The following is a 19,578-nucleotide window of genomic DNA, read 5'->3' on the forward strand; positions in this document are numbered from 1 at the left end:
ATTTGAGATTGAGTAAACTAACTTAATTTTTTATTTTGTAAATACACTCGGAACTGAAGCTTTGCAAGTTTGCAAGAACAGTTAGTAGTAGCAGGTCACTACAGGTAGTCCTCAATTTACGACCACAATTGAGTCCAAAATGTATGTTGCTAAGTGAAAAATTTGTTGTGAGTTTTACCCCATTTTATGACTTTTCTTTCGACATTTGTTAAGTGAATCACTGCAGTTGTTAAATTAGCAACATGGTTATTAAGTGAATCAGGTTTTCCCATGGATTTTGCTTGTCAGGATTTTGCAAAAAGGGATCACATGACCCCTGGACACTGCGATTGTCGTAAATGTGAGTTGCCAAATTGCCAAGCATCTGAATGTAAATCACATGATCACGGGGATGAGGGCAATGGTCGTAAGTATGAAAAACGGCCATAAGTCACTTTTTTCCAGTGCTGTTGTAACTCCAAACGGTCACTAAGCCGGGAACTGTTGTAAGTCAAGAACTACCTGTAGTAAGCTACCATGCATATATGTGTAGGGAATGAGCACAGAATAGTCCTTCAAGAATTATTTTCTCATCTGAAAGATTTATATAAATACCAAGGGCCAAAATAAATATAATCCATTTACCCAATGTGGCTAATGCTGTAATTTCCTCTTCTTGGCAGGAATCAGGAACACAGATTCCATTATAGTAGTCAATTCTGCCCTAGAAGAATAATGGTTTTAACCCCGTTATTGAAGGATCTGGTAAAAACAGTCAAATTAAGTGGATACTCAAAATGCACTGACTTCAACGGGGCCCAATGAGAAATCCTATGTTTATAAGTCTATCAAAGGAGCCATCAGATTAATGCAAGGGGGTGAGATTTTGGAGACAAAAAAGGGCTCCAGTTAGAGAAGGGATGTCAAACTCAAGGCCTGGGGGCCGGATCTGGGGCCGCCCGGATCCGGGGCCGCCCTGTAAAATGCAAAGAACCTGCCCATGGAGGGGCGCAGGTAGCCTTCCCAAGCTCCATTTTGACTGGCAGAGGGTTGCAGGAGGCCATGGCAGCTGAAAACGGTGCTCGGGAGACTGTTTTTGCTGGTGGAATGCTCGGGCCACCACAGGCTCCTCAAGCTGGCCATGCCCACCCTGGCCACACCTACCTGATGCAGCCCTCCATGAAACTGAGTTTAACACACCTGAGTTAGAACAACAGACAAGAGACCATATGCTATAGGTCTGTGATGGTGAACCTATGGCATGCGTGCCACAGGTGGCAAGCAGAGCCATTTCTTAGGGCACACAAGGCGATGCCCTGTCAGCTCCAGCACGCATGCACGTGCTGGCCAGTTGATTTCGGCCTTCATTTTTGGCCATTGTTCGCCCTCCAGAGGCTTCAGGAAAACCTCTTGAAGTCTCCAGAGGGTGAAAAACGGCCTTACGGGCAACCTGAAAGTCGGAAAACGGGCCGTTTCCTGCCTCCTGAGGGCCCGTGGGGGGGCAGGGGAGCCCGTTTTCACCCTCCCCAGGCTCCTAGAAAGCCTCTGGAGCCTGGGGAGGGCAAAAAACGGGTCCACTGTATCATCGTGCGCCAAAAGCAGGGTGGTGGTGATTACGCACGCATGCAGGGGGCCGTGCGTGCATGTGGGGGGGGGAGGGAATGCGCACGCACGACCCGCCCGCGCTCCCCCTGCTTTTGGTACACAATGGCAAAAAGGTTAGCCATCACTGCTATAGGTAGTCCTCAACTTATGAACACAATAGCAACCAGTCTTACAATGTTTTTCCCATAGTTGTTAAGCAAGATTTTACATAATCATGGCTTGTGTCCTTCTCTGCCAGCTTCCCCACTGACTTTGCTTGCCAGAAGACATATGGGAAGGACACAAATGATGATCATGTGACTGTAGAACATGGCAACCATTTTGAAAGAGCCGAGGTGGCGTAGTGGTTAAATGCAGCACTGCAGGCTACTTCAGCTGTCTGCTAGATCAGCAGTTCAGCGGTTCAAATCTCACCAGCTCAGGGTTGACTCAGCCTTCCATCCTTCCGAGGTGGGTAAAATGAGGACCCGGATTGTTGTTGGGGCGATATGCTGACTCTGTAAACCGCTTAGAGAGGGCTGAAAGCCCTATGAAGCGGTATATAAGTCTAACTGCTATTGCTATTGCTATTGCTATTGAATGCAAAATGGCTGCCAAGAATCGAAATCATGACCATATAACCACAGGGATGCTGCAACAGTCATAAGTGCGAGGCCTGTTTGTAAGTTACTTTTTTCGGTGCTGTCGTAACTCTGAGCTGCCACTAAATGAATGTTTGTAAACGGAGAACTATCTGCATTGCCTGCTTCCTAGAGCTGAGAGAGAATGATGGTCCAAGATCACTCAACTGACGGTGCCTAAAGGCAGGACATGATCTCCGTGTTTCTAGCTTGGTGGAGAGTTTGCACTACCATGATCAATATGGCATAATTTTTATTATAGGTTCAGGCCAAACTTACTTGTTGCAATTGAAGTTTGCAATATTGTCCACGGAATTTTCCGGAAGGAGCCTCTGCCGAAATGCATTCAGTGTAAGATCCCAACCTGTCCACATTTCCGTTTAGGATGTTGCTGCTGTATTTCCCAACTGAATCATACACTGCGATATCAAAGCAAAGAGGCTGAATTATAGAACATCTCTACCAGTGGTGGGTTTCAAATTTTTTTTAGAACCTCTTCTGTAGGTGTGGCCTGCTTTGTGGGAGCAGCCAGCCATGTGACTGGGTGGGAGTGGCTTGCCAGCCATGCGACCGAGTGTGAGTGGCTTGGCAGTCATGTGACTGGGTGGGCGTGGCCAACTTGTAAAATGTGGTGAAACTCACTTAACAACACTCTTGCTTACCAACCGAAATGTTGGCTCAGAAACTCTGGCATTGAAGTCTGCATGTCTTAAAGCTGTCAAGTTACAAGACCCTTGCACCCCTAACCCTTTAGAAAAAAACCCCAGGGGTGTTCAAACTTGACAGCTTGTAGACTTGTGGACTTCAACTCCCAAAATTCCTCCTCTTGCTCTTCATCTTGATGATGTGCGGATGGGCGGGGGGAGGAAGCTGGAACCGGTTCTAAACGGCACTGTAGATTTGTGGAACCTTCTATAGAAGAGGTTAGAACTGGCAGGAACCCATCCCTGATCTCTACCCTCAAACTGACTTGAGCAGAAAAGGTTAACTTTTACATTCTAAGCGATTGCTTGTTCCTCCAAATAATCTGAGCTGGAAGGCTATTACCAATCACCAATACAGGAATACTTGGGCCATCTTGTCTATGGAGATTCTCAGTCATCCAGGTCATGGTTGTCCCAAAGGTGCTTTTTCAAAAAGTAACTGGACTTTGTTTTTCCATGAAGACATGTCACTTCTCATCCAAAAGCTTCTTCAGTTCTGAACTGAAAAAAGGTGCTTTTTAAGAAGGCAACTGGACCCTTCAACTGAACTGAAGAAGCTTCTTGGATGAGAAGCAAAACATCTTCAAGGAAAAACAAACTCCAGTTGCCATTTGAAAATACACCTTTCGGTTGGGCCCTCTCATAAACATTTAACAAGCACATACAAATTTACAATCAAATGACTGAATCTTTGATTGCACCATCTTTCTAACTTTGAACAGTAAACATGATTTGAAACTTGGTGCTTCATAAATGCATAAGCCTTTATTTAGGGATATGTTTCAACTTTCCACCTTTTGGAATAAAAATTCAAAAGTACATCCACATTGTTAAGCCATATCAATGTTTCTAAGACCATATTATCAAGCACATCGATTTTGACCTAAAATAGGGCAATAATAGTAGGACAAACTCACAATTACATGTGTCTCCTTACAATATAGTAACACTCAAAGCTAACCTTTCAAAATTCTTCTCTGAGGTGTCCAGTAAACATGAAAAAGAATCTTTAGTTCAATTTGTCTCATCTCAGAATGTTTAATAATATCCTGCATAAATATTAAGACCCTTACTCACTGATTTGCTAATATGCAATTTAGTCCATCTCTAATTATTGCAAATAAATAATACTTCATTTATTAAAAATACTATAACATTAGAATAACAAAATCCATTACAAAACTGATAAAAATTGAGATGATGTTGAAAAGCCTTTTTATAAAAGATAAACAATTCTATATAGAATAGAATATAAGGATGTAATATCATTGGATGATTTCAGGATGATGTAATAAAATGTCATAATATAAAGTTACTTCAGATTTAATATGCATTATGTTGAAAGGATGTAATAATAGCTAGGCTTAATGGATGTTTAATAATTATAATAATTTGTATACATGTATATTAGATTGATGATACTAATAATGGGGAAAAACATGGAATCGAAAATTATTAGAGAATGTTATCAATGCTAAAATGATAGAATGACTTAGAATAGGAGGAAGCATAATAACAATGTATACAAAGATATCTTGATTGTCAATATGTGAATTTTGATAAAATTCAAGTGAGGACTATGGGAAGGACACAGAAAGACCTTGTAACCAATCGACACACTGCGTGTAGTTGAAGAGGCTTTTATGTTATATGTGCTGTGTGTTTGTGTTTGTCTGAAATTTAAAAAAACTGATAAAAATTTAGCACTAATAAGGGAAAACCCATCTTCATAATCTAAGGAAGACCTAATAAGGGAAAACCCATCTTCATAATCTAAGGAAGACCGGAGAGAAATTGCCTCCACATCAAGGTAATTCAAAATTAATTTGGGTGTGTGGGGAAACCTCAATTATTTGAAGTAACCTCAAACCTCAATTATTTGAAGCAACCTTTTTGGTATTTTTTAAACTTTTATCGGTAGACAACTTGTGACATTAAAAATGCTAAAATCTTTGGCGGGGATTTTTCTCCAAAGATTTGCCAGATATTCCACTGCCAAGAACCTGGAAAAGCTGAGAATAATATTTCTGTCCTCTGCAGCCCTGCGATTTACCTTCAGAAAGGAAGTTTGTAATATATCATGGGTCACCTGGGAGAGACTCTAAACTCTAACCTTAAAATTAATTGCAAGACAATGGAAGAGTTTTGTTCTGTCGGTAGTGGATAAATATTTCAAGCCAACAAATAGTCTTAAGTCGAACATTGTAAACTTATTATTACTTCTACTTACTTTTGATTGCATATGGTTTGGGTTTTTCTGCATTCAGGTCAGACAGGAATTCAGTGACGTCTTCCCAACATTCATGAGTTATGTTTATTGCAGGAGAAGTTGAAATCAGGAAAGAAAACAGGAAGAGTTTGAGGAGGTAGGTCACCATTTGCCCACTCCTCATGTTTATCTCTAGGTCCCTTCTGCCTTTTGGATGTGTGGCAAACGGTTCTTAAGGGCTGTATTGTAATCACTAGCTTTGGAGGTAGAAAGACAACGTAATCTCCACCAGATAATTAGAAATGCTCAGTGCTCTTTGAAAACACCAGCAGCACAATGGAAATTGTAGCAGCGTGAAAAACCTATTTCTGCTCCAGGATTGTTTTATTTGCATGTTTGGCCCATTTTCTCTTGAACCACCTGCTGCCATTCGTTCCAGAGATCAAACTGCTTGTTGTTTGCCCTTTTGATGGTGTTTCCATCGCAGCTTTGTATACATGTGTTCCTTTTGGGAGACGGTTTACGGAAAAGGTTGTTCTGTCAGGATATTCTAGGATAGTTGTGTACAACTGAATTCTTTTGCGCTTAATTGTACTATCGGCCAAATGATGAATGAGATTAAGTGCAGCATTCTGTTTCTCAAAGTACAAATTGATTGGCACTTACTGGTAAAAACTCCGGGAACTTTAGTGCTTCAGATCAGTGGTGGGTTCCGGATTCTGTCGCAACCGGTACGCTGCGACAGGGCCAGGCATGCATCATGTGCACACGCGCTGTGCACGCATGCACACCCACCACCCTGCGATCCTCCAGCTGATCAGCAGAGTGTCACGCAGGCGCCATAAGCTGCGTGCATGTGTGCAAATGGCCCAGTTGGCTCAAATACAGGTAAGGAACGCGGACAGGCCCTGGGTGGGCTGGTTCACTGACAAAAGGGCGAACGACAAAACTGCGCCCGACTAAACCGTGGTGACAAAACTGCATGTTCTAAAGCGCTCCGACGAATGAGAGCTGAATCGCGCCGACAACAGCACGCCGACAACAGTGCAGTGACAGAAGCGCGCTGTAAAACTAAACCTAACCCTAACCCTAACCCTAAACGTAATGCTAACCCTAACCCTAAACGTAACCCTAACCCTAACCCTAAACGTAATGCTAAACCTAACCCTAACCTTTACCTTAAGTTAAATCGGCTTTCTGTCGCCGCACTGTTGTAAAGCGCCCTTCTGTCTCTGCGCTGTTGTCTCTGCGCTGTTGTCGGCACGTTGATGATGTTGCGGTTTTAGCGACACGGTTTTGTCAGCACGCTTTTGTCGTGCACGCTTTTGGGCCCTCCAAAGCACCATTCCGGTATGGTGCCTGCTGCTTCCAGAAGGCACCGGTTCGCTCATATCGGGGGTGTACCTGCCGGAACCCAACACTGCTTCAGATGTTAATTAGCTTAGTTGCTGCTCCAAAGATTGCAGTTCTGCAGCATTGCCTCTAAAGCCAAGGACAGGTGGTTTCACCTAGGGAGCACTAGCTAGTGTCAGGAAGATACTCACTTAGCACACCCATCAAAGTGGAAATGCTACTTTTAATTTGGGAAGGGCAAGGCTGGCCTTCATGTGGAAGGTCCATAGTTACAACAGATGCTGGCATTTTCATGATTTTGACTGACTCTAGCACTGTCCACCTTGTTGCCAATGGTTTGACCAGTGTTACTGGGGAATGGCTGGTTTTGCAGCTGTTCAGAACTTTATTGCTTTCTGTCTCTGTTGCCTCATATTTCTTTCTATGCCCCTTCTACTTGCACCTACTTGTAAAGTAGGTTGGTATGAAATTGAGATGGGAATGTGTGAAATTTAGGGGCTTTGTCCATTTTCCCCTTCGTATCTTCATGAAACTTTACTGATATTCCTCCTTGGCTTTTCACCAGTTAGTGCCAAAATGGTGTATCCCAAAAAATTTGTACTTTGAGAAAAGGAATGCCTCGGAGTTCAATTTGTGATGGATGCATTATTTGGAACCTGACAGCAGAAGCAGAAGATAGTCTGGGGGACTGATGGAAGGACATTTTTGCTGGAGCTTCTACAGCAGTGTTTCTCAACCTTGTCAACTTGAAGATGTCTGGACTTCAACTCCTAGAATTCCCCAGCCAGCATTCGCTGGCTGGGGAATTCTGAGAGTTGAAGTCCAGACATCTTCAAGTTGACAAGGTTGAGAAACGCTGTTCTACAGAAAGAATTAAAGCTTTTCAGACCATGGTTTTAAATTACTTCATATTGTAGACTGTCCATACATTCCTAAGTACTGGGCTAGTGGTGTGTAGGCTCACATTTGTGACCCAGTTTCTGCCGCAGGATGGGGTGAGTTTCCATCACACGCTGCAGTTCCTGGTGACCCGGCAGTTTGAAAGCGGGTGACTACAAGTAGATAAATGAGTACCATATCAAGGTTCCAAGTAATACACCCATAGCAGACAAAACTCAGGCAGGTCGACTCCTCAAAGCATAGTTTTATTGGATATATCATATTGGCACAATTCTGGTGAAAACCGACCCTGAAGGTTCCCGCGGTTTTCTCCTAATTAAAAGTAGAAGTTTTTCCCCTTTCCCAAACAATCAGTCACAGGATCCAATCAGGGTGTCATCCAGTTGCTTGGTAACGTTGCTCCTCCACACTCTGACCAGGTGTTAGAAGGTCCTTGGTTCCTAGGAGAAAATATTTTATTTTGGCTATAAAACCCCAGCAATCTCTATTCCCCCCTCCCTATCCCTCAGCTGGCAACACTGAAGTATCAAAATGGCTTCGGTCATGTCAGCTTTAGGGTTGACATACTCCTTTGGTGGGTACCGTATTTTTCGGAGTATAAGACGCACCGGAGTATAAGATGCACCAAGGTTTTGAAGAGGCAAATTTTTAAAAAGTTTTTGCACTCTGCAGACCTCCCCAAAATTACTCATTTTTCATGAAAACGGGCCCGTTTCCCCCCCAAAAAAGGGCATGAAAAGCCTTTAGGAGGCTTGTATAGTGCTCCGGGGGGGGTGGGGTGTGTTGAGCCACCCCCAAAATAACCAAAAAAATGCCCAATTTTTTGTCAAAAAAGGGCATGCAGAGCTTTTAGAAGCCTTGCAGTGTGTTCCTAGGGGCTGGGGGGGGGGCAGCCCCCAGGAGCACTCTGCAAGGCTTCTAAAAGTTCTGCACAGCCATTTTGGTGAAGGGGGCAAGGTTTCGGGAAGCAAAAAATGCTGTATTCAGTGTATAAGACGCACCCAGATTTTCAGCCTCTTTTTTGAGGGGAAAAAGGTGCGTCTTAGGAAAATATGGTAATTTAACAGTGATGTGAAAGGAACTCCCAACTAGAGGTGCCCCGGGAAACAGTGATATCACCATTTAATCCTTTCAAACCGGAAGCACTTCGGTGCTCCCAGCACTACGAGGTAAAATAACTGTGGTGACTTGGTATTAAAGACAATTCAATTTCCTTATTTTTCACAGAAATATGACAGATTGTGCATTAAATAGTACCATTTGTAGCAATAGCAATAGCAGTTAGACTTATATACCGCTTCATAGGGCTTTCAGCCCTCTCTAAGCGGTTTACAGAGTCAGCATATTGCCCCCAACAACAATCCGGGTCCTCATTTTACCCACCTCGGAAGGATGGAAGGCTGAGTCAACCCTGAGCTGGTGAGATTTGAACAGCCGAACTGCAGTCAGCTGAAGTAGCCTGCAGTGCTGCATTTAACCACTGTGCCACCTCGGCTCTGTATGGTAAAAGCTCAATGACCGACATAAAGAACAAAAGTGAGCTTTTTGAAAAATAAAGCTAAAGGAGAACTTTCTGAAATAAAGGTCATAGACCAGAGGTTTAGCCTGGATTTGGCATTTTTATCCACCTATGAAGTTCTTATGATGTTAGGATATCTGACTGATACCTAACAATAAAGCCTTAAACTAAGACCAAGAACAAATTATCAAGTATAGTTACTAATAACCAATACAAATAGTCCTTGACTTGCAAGTTCATTTAGTGACTGTTCAAAGTTGCAACAGCAGTGAAATAAAGTTACTTATGACTGTTTTTCATCCTTGCGACTTTTGTAGCATCCCCATGATCATGTCATCAAAATTCAGGCGCTTGGCAACAGGTTTATATTTATGACAGTTGCGGTGTCTCAGGGTCATGGGATCCCCTTTGGCGATCTTCTGACAAGCACTCAACCTGGGAAGCCAGATTCACTTAACAACTGGATTACTAACTTGTTGTGGCCCAGCAGGAGCCGTTGGAGCTGCAAACAGACTCCGACAGCGAGGGGCCTTATGAGTCGACTTTGGAAGAGGTGGAGGACCCTGGACAGGGTTCCGACTCCGAGCAGGGCGCAGAGAGGCTGGTTGGCTATCAGGAGGCGCCTGAGGCACGGAGCAGTGTTGAGAGCCGAAGGGAGTGTGCTCATGACATCAGGCCTTGGAGTAGTGACGAGGAGACAAGGGAGGTGGTCTTGGATGCCAGGCAACGCCGGGCAGATCGACAGAGAAAACAGATACACAGTTACAAAAGATAATTGGACTCAGCTGGTTGTAATTAGGCTCCTTTCAAGATTGTATTTAAGGAGGGACTCGGGGAGGAGTCTGATTTGCAGGATTCAACTTCATTCATAATGCTGGATAAGCTGCTATCTGTCTATGTCGAAGTTTGAGTTGCTGCCAAGGTTCTTATCTGTTTGTTTATGCTTGGGCTTTCAGCCACCGAAGTTTATGTTTCCTGTTAATTAAAGTGCTGTGAAATTCCAGTTAAGCTTGTCTCGGCATTTATTACTGGATGGAGGCGGGGGTCAGAACACTAACTTATTAACTGCAGTGATTCAATTGTGGCAAGATGGGGCAAAACTCACCTGACAAAATGTCTTGCTTAACCACAAAATTTTGGGTCTCAATTGGGGTCATACATCAGTGGTAGGTTCCGGATCCTGTTGCAACCGGTACGGTGCAATGGGGCCCGGCGGCCACCACATAAATGCGCACAGCATGTGCGCATGCGTCCTTACCTCCTGCAATGCACTGTACACTGAAGAGCCGAAATACAGGCAAGGAAGGTGGGTGGACGGGCCCTGCGGAGCACTGGAAGGGAACGGTACCCAGTGCTCCAGGCAGGCACCGGTACCCTATACCGGGCATACCGCCTGCAACCCACCACTGTCATATGTCCAGGACTACTTGTATAGTATAATAATTTCAGATGGCTCCAAAAACAATGCCAAAAAGGGGTAAGAAATTCTGTTCCAAATCTTTTCTTCATGTCTTTAATTGCATAGAACTTTACTAATGTGTGAAAAAAAGCCAGTAGGAGCCTACAGTAGGATTAAACTGCATTCCCAGCTCCAGCTAAGGACCATTTTGAGACAACTACATTGCAAGATGTTTGTTTCCAAAAATTGCCTAGGTCTATGATGGCGAACCTAGGGCACATGTGCTAGAGATGGCACGCAGAGTCCTCTCTGTGGTAGGGTTGGGTTCCTGCCAGTTCTAACCTCTTCTATAGAAGAGGTTCCACAAATATACAGTGCCGTTTAGAACCGGTTCCAGCTCCCTCCCCCCGCCCGTCCGAACATCATCAAGATGAAGAGCGAGAGGAGGAATTCTGGGAGTTGAAGTCCACAAGTCTTAAAGCTGTCAAGTTTGAACACCCCTGGGGTTTTTTTTCTAAAGGGTTAGAGGTGCAATGGTCTTGTAACTTGACAGCTTTAAGACTTGCATGCTTCGAATGCCAGAGTTTCTGAGCCAACATTTTGGTTGCTAAGCAAGAGCATTGTTAAGTGAATTTCACATGTCTGGCAAGCCACTCCCACCCGGTCACATGGCCGGTAAGCCACTCCCACCTGGTCACATGGACAGCAAGCCACTTCCACAAAACAGGCCACACCTACAGAAGATGTTCTAAAAAAAATTGAAACCCACCACTCCTTTGTGGGCACATATGCCGTCGACAGCTACCCTTCTGGTTTCTGGCGCAGATGCATGCAGGCCGGCTGGTCTTCGTGGGCGCTGGAACGCCTGAAAACAGCCTGAAAACGGCCTCAAAAACGGCCAGAAAACAGGTTGGGCACTCATTGCTGACAAGGTTCACCATTACTGGCTTAGGTGTGGATACCAAATGCTTTGGCATTTGACCTTGCAAGCACAAGGCCATACAATTACACAGAAAATGACAACCGATCAAAAAAAAATATATCCTGTAATAAAAAGGTAACTTTATTATTCATTCACACTGTACAAAAAAAAACAAACCACCTCATCATTACCGCACGGCGACAACTCATTTGTTATGTTGAAATGTGCACATCAACAAACATGAGGCTTTGAGAGGTATGCAGGGGTCTCCCCCCCCCTTAAAAAGGCAGTGATAAGCTTTTATACATCACTGACAGAAGAGTAATAGGTGTCTGCAAAACTTTACTGCAGCTTTGAGAATCCAGAAGCTCTTTGGATCCGCCCAACCCTTGGTGAATACAAATGGAGGGAAGTTACAATGAGCATGGAATGGTTATCGGAGAAATCAAGAGCGATTAAAGTCGGTTCCACCACAAAACCGCGTTCGACTAAACCGCGCTCGACGAAACCGCGTAGCTGACGTCATCAACAGGGCGACAACAGCACGGAGACAGAAGCACGCTGTAGACGCTAAACCTAAAATTAACCCCTAAACCTAAACCTAACCCCCTAAACCTAATCCTAAACCTAACCCTAAACCTAACCCTTAACCTAACCCTAAACCTAACCCTTAACCTAACCCTAAACCTAACCTTAAGTTGAATCGGCTTGCTTTCAAAGCACTATTTAAAGCGCCCTTCTTTCTCCGCGCTGGCTGTTGTCGCTCTGTTGATGACATCAGCGACGCGGTTTAATCGGGCGCGGCTTAGTCGAGCGCGGTTTTGACGGGTCACGATTAAAATCAAAAGCTGGAAGTTCTCTCTATCAAAGATCCCAAACTGTTTTCCTCAATCCCCAACCCACACGGAGGCTCATAAGTTGGGGATAATTCACCTCAGAGGAAGTACTCGACTCCTGCATGTTTAAAGTTGTCAAACAGTTCATCAATAAATAACAGTTTTTCATAATTCTTTAGGGGCAAAGCAGCAAAAAAGAAAAAAAAAAGGCCCCACATTTATTTACATCCGAAATGTGTTTTAATACAGTAACTATGGACAAAATGGGCACTGTTCAAGAATGTCAATACTTTCCTTTCCCTTGATTTTTTTTTTGTTTAAAAAGAGAACATTTACTATGCCAAAGACATGCAAGTATCTTTCTCTCTGAGCTATACATATTTACATACATTACATACATTAGATAGAACGTTTGTTTTTTTGTGTTTTAAAAAAGTACAAAACCGGTAAAGGGAATACAGATGTGGGAAGAGCAAAAAGACAAAACAAAACGACAAAATGAAGACCTTTTTTTTTTAGAAGGTGTATAAGCGATGACAAACCGTACCTTTCCTGTCCTTTCTGAAATTCTTCTCCAGCAATGGGTGCGACCTGAAATGTTGTTTCCTCCCCCCCTCCCACAAATATAAAGCACCAGAAGAGGGTGGAGAAGGTTTGGAAGAATTTAAGAATTAAATGCTTCTAAATTAATAAGTTCCTGCCAGAAGAATATGGGTAAACAACTACACAGTGCAGAAGTGATGATTCTGCAACCTCAAAATCTTCACAGTCTTTTTTTTTAAGTCTTCAGTGTCCTTCAATAGTTTTGGTGTAAATGGTAATACTGACATGTACACAGTGGTGGGAGTCAAAAAAATTTGACAACCGATTCTCTGCCCTAATGATCAGCTGGGTGGGCGTGGCCAACTCAACATCACTCACATCGATGGGCGCTTCGTCTTAGCTGTTGCAATGTAATAAGGGTTAACGGGAGAGGCAGTTTCTGTAAACGGGGCAATAAAGATCAGGCTAGAAACAGCACCAGAATGTTTCCTTCCTGCCTTCCTTACAGGGATTAGTCCTGTAAAGTGGAAAAAAAACAAAACAAGATTTCTTCCAACAACTGGTTCTCCGATCTGCTTAGAAAGTTAATAACCGGTTCTCCCGGATAGGTGCGAACCGGCTGAATCCCACCACTGCATGAACATACCCACAAGCACCTTCAATACATTTCTCTTCTCAATTCAGAGATGGCTTCCTTCAGAGACAATTCGGTGCCATCTCTCAGCAAAACCCTGTCTTGGATATCTGATCTCTGAAAATATCCTGGCCAGACTCATCACCTGTTCTTTTTTTTTTTTTTTTTAATGCTTTGCAGTTATCCAATTTTGGTCACCACAATATAAAAAGAGATGTTGACATTCTGGAAAGAGTGCAAAGAAGAGCGACGAAGATGATTGCTTGGGCTAAAGGTGAAAACATACGAGGGAACAGTCGCAGGAATTGCGTATGTCTGGCCTAGTGAAAAGAACTAGTGTTCCAATATTTGAGGGGCTGCCACAAAAAAAGAGAGGGGCGCAACCTATTCTCCAAAGCACCAGAAGGCAAAACAAAAGAAAAGGAATGGATCGAAACTGAACAAGGAGAAATTTCCCAACAGTAAGAACAATCAACCAATGGAACAACTTCCCTTCAGAAATTGTGGGTACTCCAACACTGGAGGCTTTTTAGAAGGTATTGGACAAGCATTTGTCTAAAATGGTATAGGGCCGTGATGGCGAACCTATGGTACACGTGTCCAGAGTGGCACGCAAAGCCATGTCGCCCAGCACGTGTGATCTTGCCTGTTTAACTTCTGGGTTTCTGGTGTGCATGAGAGCATGACAATCAGCTGTCCTTCATGCGCGCGGCAGTGCTAAAAAATGGTGTGCACATGGACACCGGCTAGCTGATTGTTGGGTGCGAATGTGCGGCAGAACCCGAAAGTTCAGCTTTTCCGGAGCACAATCCGTTCGCATGCGCGGCAGTGACGAAAACCACCCTATACATGCGCACCGGGCAGCTGATTTGACAGGCAAACACGCACGCTAGAACCCAGAAGTCCAGCTTTTCCAGAGCGTGGCCCCGATGAGTGCGCATGCATGCATGCGACATTCCCGCGTGAATGTTTTGGCACTCGGTGCTGAAAAGGTTCACCATCACTGGTATAGGGGTCTCCTGCTTGAAGATCTGCAAGGTCCCTTCCAACTCTTATTATCCTGTAATCTCTAGTTGAATGGACCTGATTCAGAACTAATTTCTCTTCTGATTTCTGATTCAGCCTGATGTATAAAAGGCCTTAAATGTGAAAAATAGGGTTCCAGATAATTGCTTCAGCTACCTTCATCTTATTCCTGTAGGTTATTTGTAGTCTCATAACCAACAGAATCACAATGCAGGAGAGAGCCAGTTTGATCTAGTGGTTAAGGCACCAGGCTCAGGAGGTTGTGAGTTCTAGTCTCCCGGTTAGGCATAAAAGCCAACTGGGTGATTTTCTTAGCTTATGATGTCTGGTTTGAGTGACAAGCTGGTCAATCAATTGGATGAACACTTGGTCGTAAACTAAAGCAGATTCTGCCCTTGTGGGAAAACACTAGGAAGAAAAAGAATCTAGAAGAGTGACCTCAATTGGTCTAAACATGGTAGTCCACCACATACTGTACCATATTTAGGAACTGAATTCCTCATGGGAACTGTCTGAAAGGCAGGTTACACCTTTTTTTTGGGGGGGGGGAAGGATTATCTTTGCATTATGCATCCCATGAGATTATTATCATCATGATTTAATGACCACATAATCCCTTTCAAGATGGAGTTTGGGCAACTGAATGGAGCTAATGGAGTGTTTAATGGCCGGATGCCTATCCTGTCGCCAATGTGGAGTTTTGTTCAGTAGATATATTCTCATTGTGCCCAGAGAGAAATATCTGCCTCTACCTAGGATCAAACTCACAGCCTCCTGATTGTGAAGCGGGAATGCATCATGAGATCCGGAGCACGAATTGGTAAAGGATCTGATGTGAATCTGAGGGATAGAATCCGAATCAGCTTTGACAGTAATGATGGAAGAACTCAGAAATCCCAGATTCGAATGTAAGCTTGACTCTGAATTCCTGGCTCCGTAGGCAAGATTCTGGCTCAATGCTCCCCACCTCAGTGGGATAATAGGAATAATCACTCTCCTCTCTAATAGGAATGCAAGAAATAGTGAGATAATATATACGAAGCATTTGGAATAATCTAAAGCACTTTATAATTCCTAATATTATCTAGAATCTTAATCTCTATGATGTATATATATACATATGTATATATATATATATAAAACTGTACATTGGAATGTCTTTTTAAAAAAAGAATTTATATCATCTTTCCAAATTCAGAGGCCACCGGATGGCTAGGACTATTTATTTATCATGATTTATATAACAGCGTGTTACACTTCAAGTGATTTTGTGGTTCTTATTTCTCTTTCTCTGATGCAACAGGATCCCTGCATCACACAATCCTATGACTAATGTTCATTTAATGTCTATCCTGACAAATTCATTATTCTAAAATAGCAAACGTTTCATCCATCACCTTGGCAATCACACAACTTCTTTCAGACTTTAGCCATTCCTTAAAATGTACATAAATCTCTGCCTTGTTCACATGTAATGGGAGACTCAGTTGAGATGCTCAAAGGTCTTGGATGACCGTCTTTGTAATTAGTGCCACGCTGAAAATTTCTACTGCATTTCCTTCCACTGTTCTCATTAAACTTGATGAAAAAGAAACAAGGATCCCTATCGTCATCCTGATCAAAATAGTTGGGTGAGCTTCCCTGCTCTCCTTCTGCAACTGTTCTTCTAAGCGTCTTTAAGCTATCTTACTTCCTACACTTGCCGCAAGAAAAGCCAAGGGAAGGCCTCTGGAGGACATTTCTCCAACGGGAGGACAGAAGACTGGGGAAGAGATATCATGGCAACTTCTGCCACTTTGCAATCTTAACGCAAGCTCAAAAACACCATCAAAAGAAATGGCAAATCAGCCTAAGAATAAAGCAGAAATACTGTGGTGGGGAAATAACACTTTCAGGAAACTGGAAGACATTTTCAGCCAGGGTTAGTTTTATCCAAAAAGTTAACCTCCATGGAAATAGCTACACAGATTTACTCTAAAATTCAAAGCATGGTAGCAGTAACCTGAATGCCTCCAAGGGATCAGAAGGCAGGAGGTCATGTGAGGTTCAAACACTCTGAATAGGCTGGAATTATCTAAACACATTCATGTGCAGCCTGGTTCCAAATGGGCTGTGGCCCAGTATTGAGCCGTGGCCCGGGGACCTCTGCCTTACAGGGTATATTTGCCAAATATTTGCCACGAAGCTCACATGACTCTGATTTTATAAGCTGAATTCTAGGAAATCTGAAAGTCATGCTGCGGCCCATGGTCCTTTGATCTTAACATTCAGCACTTCTTATGAGAGAAAGAAACTTGCTTAAAATTACAAGGCATATTATCTTGTTAAGTGATCTTGCAGCTGTGATGAGTATTTGTTAACTCAAAGAACAGTGTGTGTATATGTATGCGTGTATGCATGTATGCGTGTATGCACCACTAAATTCCTCCTGTTTCCCATTTATGGCCCACTGGACTTGTCCTTCAGAGGGTCTGAGGGCCGTTGAAGGCCAACGACGGCTTCCACCCTCGCAGTACAGATTTTTCATCATTATGGTGTCCAATTATGAATGCATGTTTTAATAAGCAATTAAATTAAATCTCTATGAGACGGTCCAAAAAACAGTAGCATTGCGTGCAGATGATCCCCAACTCAAATCTCTATGCAAGATCCAATCTGGGTTGATCACCGAGGTTTTGGACTTCTGCTGGAGCCCATCCTCAGGGAACCTCTCTCTAGCGGAATGTGTGCTTTGGGCTATTCTAGGAATGTGCCTTCCTATTGGTTGATTGGCGTGTCTGATGGCCGGCGACTGGCTGTTGTTTCCTTGTGTTCAAATCTCTATGATTCAATTCACATCTATGATTGAAAGAATGCTTGACATCCTATAAAAACTGCTGCTCAAGACTTGACTTGGCACACACCCTTCTTTCATCCCTCAACTGTAACTTGATTGACTGTAGATGCCACACATTTAAAATAATTATTCTGCATCTTATTAAAATACTGAAAAGCCTCTTCAAGTGGCCCTTAAAAGGTCCTGTAACATTCAGTGAAGTCTCCCAAAGCTCAATAGAGGACTGAGAAGACAAGACAATGATTAAAATAACACACAACAAAGTCCTCCAAGGCTTTTCTTTTCTGCCAGCACCACTGGGGGAAAAATTACCATTCCTTTGATTCAACTCCTCTTCATTCCAATAGAGATTAACCCTCACGGGCTGAACACTGTACTCAGAATTTCCTCTGGAAATTCTCAAGTTGAGTAGATTTTTCCTCAAACACCTGAAATATTTAAGCAAGAGAGCATATTAAGTGATCTTAATCCTCTTAAGTCATAAGAATCGGGCTACTCATTTGCGGGTCCAACTACAACGGCTCCTTGAGTTGCAACCAAAAACCTATTTGCTTTTTAAAAAAACTTTCCCTTCCAATACTGCTCAGACATACAATTCTATTGACTTTTTGTTCAGAAATGTGTGAGCTGCTTTTTCAGCACAATGTTGGCAATATCAAACATTTCTGGTTAAATGGAATCCAAGGATATATATACCCCAGGGCTGTCTTTTCCTGGGTTAACTTGACCTAGTTTTCCTGGAGAGGTAATGCTGGTCGGGAAGGAACTATTTCATTGGGGTTCTTCTTCCCAGGGTCTACAAGAGCAAAACACAGGGGAATTTTTCCAAAGCTACTCAGACAATCTCAGAAAAGGATTCCATCTGAAACAGCTTAATAAATCTAAAGTATTGCTCCAACTTTTAAGAATTCTGTTTTGAAACACAATCCATCGGTTAGAAAAGACGTAAGCAAGAAAGACAAACAAAACAGGAGAAAAAAAATCCCACTAAATACAAATACAAACATGTAACAAAGACTATGAAATTCCTTTGTTTAAATATATACAAATACTGCTATTTTTTTAATGCTGTCTTTCAGGGGGAGTGAATGACGAATGGCTACTTATAAATCTCTACAGTGATATGAGGTGAGGAAGATAAATTGAAATATAGAATAGAGTAGAATCTATTGCAACAGCCAGGGGGAAGAATTGTTAAATTTACGGTATGGTAAATCTTTTATATCCCCACCCCACAAAGAAAAAAAAAGCCAACTCTATCCTGAAGTAGAAAGGTTGATTTCTTTTCTTTTCTTTTCTTTTCGCCTTCCTGCTTTTGGAAGATGCTTTATGGGATGAAAGAAAGGAGCGGGTTATTTTTCAGACGAACTCATTCGTTTGGATTTGATAAAAGCCATCCCGTGGGTCCTCATGTGGGTGTTTAAGGCAGCTTCCGTTTCAAAGGTCTTTGCGCACACTTTGCATTTCCTGTCGGAGGCGGATCGATCCGTGGACTCCTCCTCGTGGCTGGGCTTGTTCTCCTGCTGACTGTCTTCTCCAGAGCCATTCTGTTTGGAGACAGGCTGAGGTTCTTTCAGCTTATGGACAATGAAGAGATGCCTAGACAAAGAGACATGGGACGTATAACAAAGACCGCATTCCCTGCACTGATAGGAGGAGCCGTCAGATTTGTGCTGGGGAATGTGTTCGTGGAACTGTAGCAGGTTCTCGGTGGTGAAGCCACAGACGGCGCATTTGTGGACTTTAAAAACGTTGATTTTCAACTTCTTCAGCGGCTGGGTGATGGCCCCACGAGGGGGCCTGAATTCCAACACGGGCTCCTCTAATTTACGCTTTGGACTGGGAACCTGAAGAAGTTGAGAACAACATTAGACACGTCCGTTAAAGAAATGAAGTACAACACGGCCAGTCACTTTCATGCAGAGTTCTTGTCAGTGAAAATGAAATTTGAGACAGGAGTTCAATCCGCAGTATAATGTATAGGATGGGCTTTCCTGGGGCGCGATGCTCGTTCGCCTCCTCGCGGTGCACCCTGGATAGTATGGTAGTGGGAACCGAGCGCCTATGAATCAACTGGCAGCCCGACTACATTGAAGAATTGGCAGTTAGCAACAGCTGGTAGCCAGGCATCCTTGTAGAAATCCTAGCTCTCTACATACATGGCAATGGAAACGGGCCTTTTCAGGCCCAAAGGACAAAATAGCCATCACAATGTGTCCGAATGTAAGTCCACGCATTTGCCACATGCTAAATAAATAAGTGTGCTTTCCTATGTTATGGGTACTTTAAGAAGGAAGTCATAGTGGATTAAGAGGATAGGATTTCGCCAATTATTAGACACAATAATGTCTATTTCTATCTTTACAACATGTGGCTGTATCCATATGTATCCATATCCAAATCAAAAGTTTTAACAAGGGGTTCTCTGCCCGGTTGCTGGGTGGGTGTGGCCATGGTAGGTGTGGCCTAGTCAGCCTCCTGCACCACGGTTGG

The 19,578-nt window shown here is 43.2% G+C and overlaps 2 protein-coding genes across 5 annotated transcripts in view; both read right to left on the reverse strand.

Annotated features, from left to right (window-relative positions):
• LOC116506483 (O-acyltransferase like protein) overlaps positions 1-5,820 on the reverse strand; it is a 34,967-nt gene extending 29,147 nt beyond the window's left edge. Inside the window, exons 1-3 of the mRNA XM_032214258.1 lie at positions 5,139-5,820; positions 2,484-2,623; positions 625-703 (exon numbers count right to left, since the gene is read on the reverse strand). Of these exons, the coding sequence (XP_032070149.1) occupies positions 625-703; positions 2,484-2,623; positions 5,139-5,301 (382 nt within the window). The 5' untranslated portion in view covers positions 5,302-5,820. The remainder of the gene's footprint in view (positions 1-624; positions 704-2,483; positions 2,624-5,138) is intronic.
• Positions 5,821-7,369: 1,549 nt separating this feature from the next.
• Positions 7,370-19,578, reverse strand: part of ZNF532 (zinc finger protein 532) — a 98,973-nt gene continuing 86,764 nt past the window's right edge. For 2 of the 4 annotated variants that reach the window (XM_032213625.1, XM_032213624.1), the window contains exon 9: positions 14,959-18,932. In XM_032213625.1, the coding sequence (XP_032069516.1) occupies positions 18,438-18,932 (495 nt within the window). In that variant the 3' untranslated portion in view covers positions 14,959-18,437. Of the gene's footprint in view, positions 7,811-14,958; positions 18,933-19,578 lie in introns of those variants that run through there. The other 2 variants (XM_032213627.1, XM_032213626.1) reach the window with 2 other exon arrangements.

Source organism: Thamnophis elegans, chromosome 3 (genome assembly GCF_009769535.1).
Source record: "Thamnophis elegans isolate rThaEle1 chromosome 3, rThaEle1.pri, whole genome shotgun sequence".
NCBI lineage: Eukaryota > Metazoa > Chordata > Lepidosauria > Squamata > Colubridae > Thamnophis > Thamnophis elegans.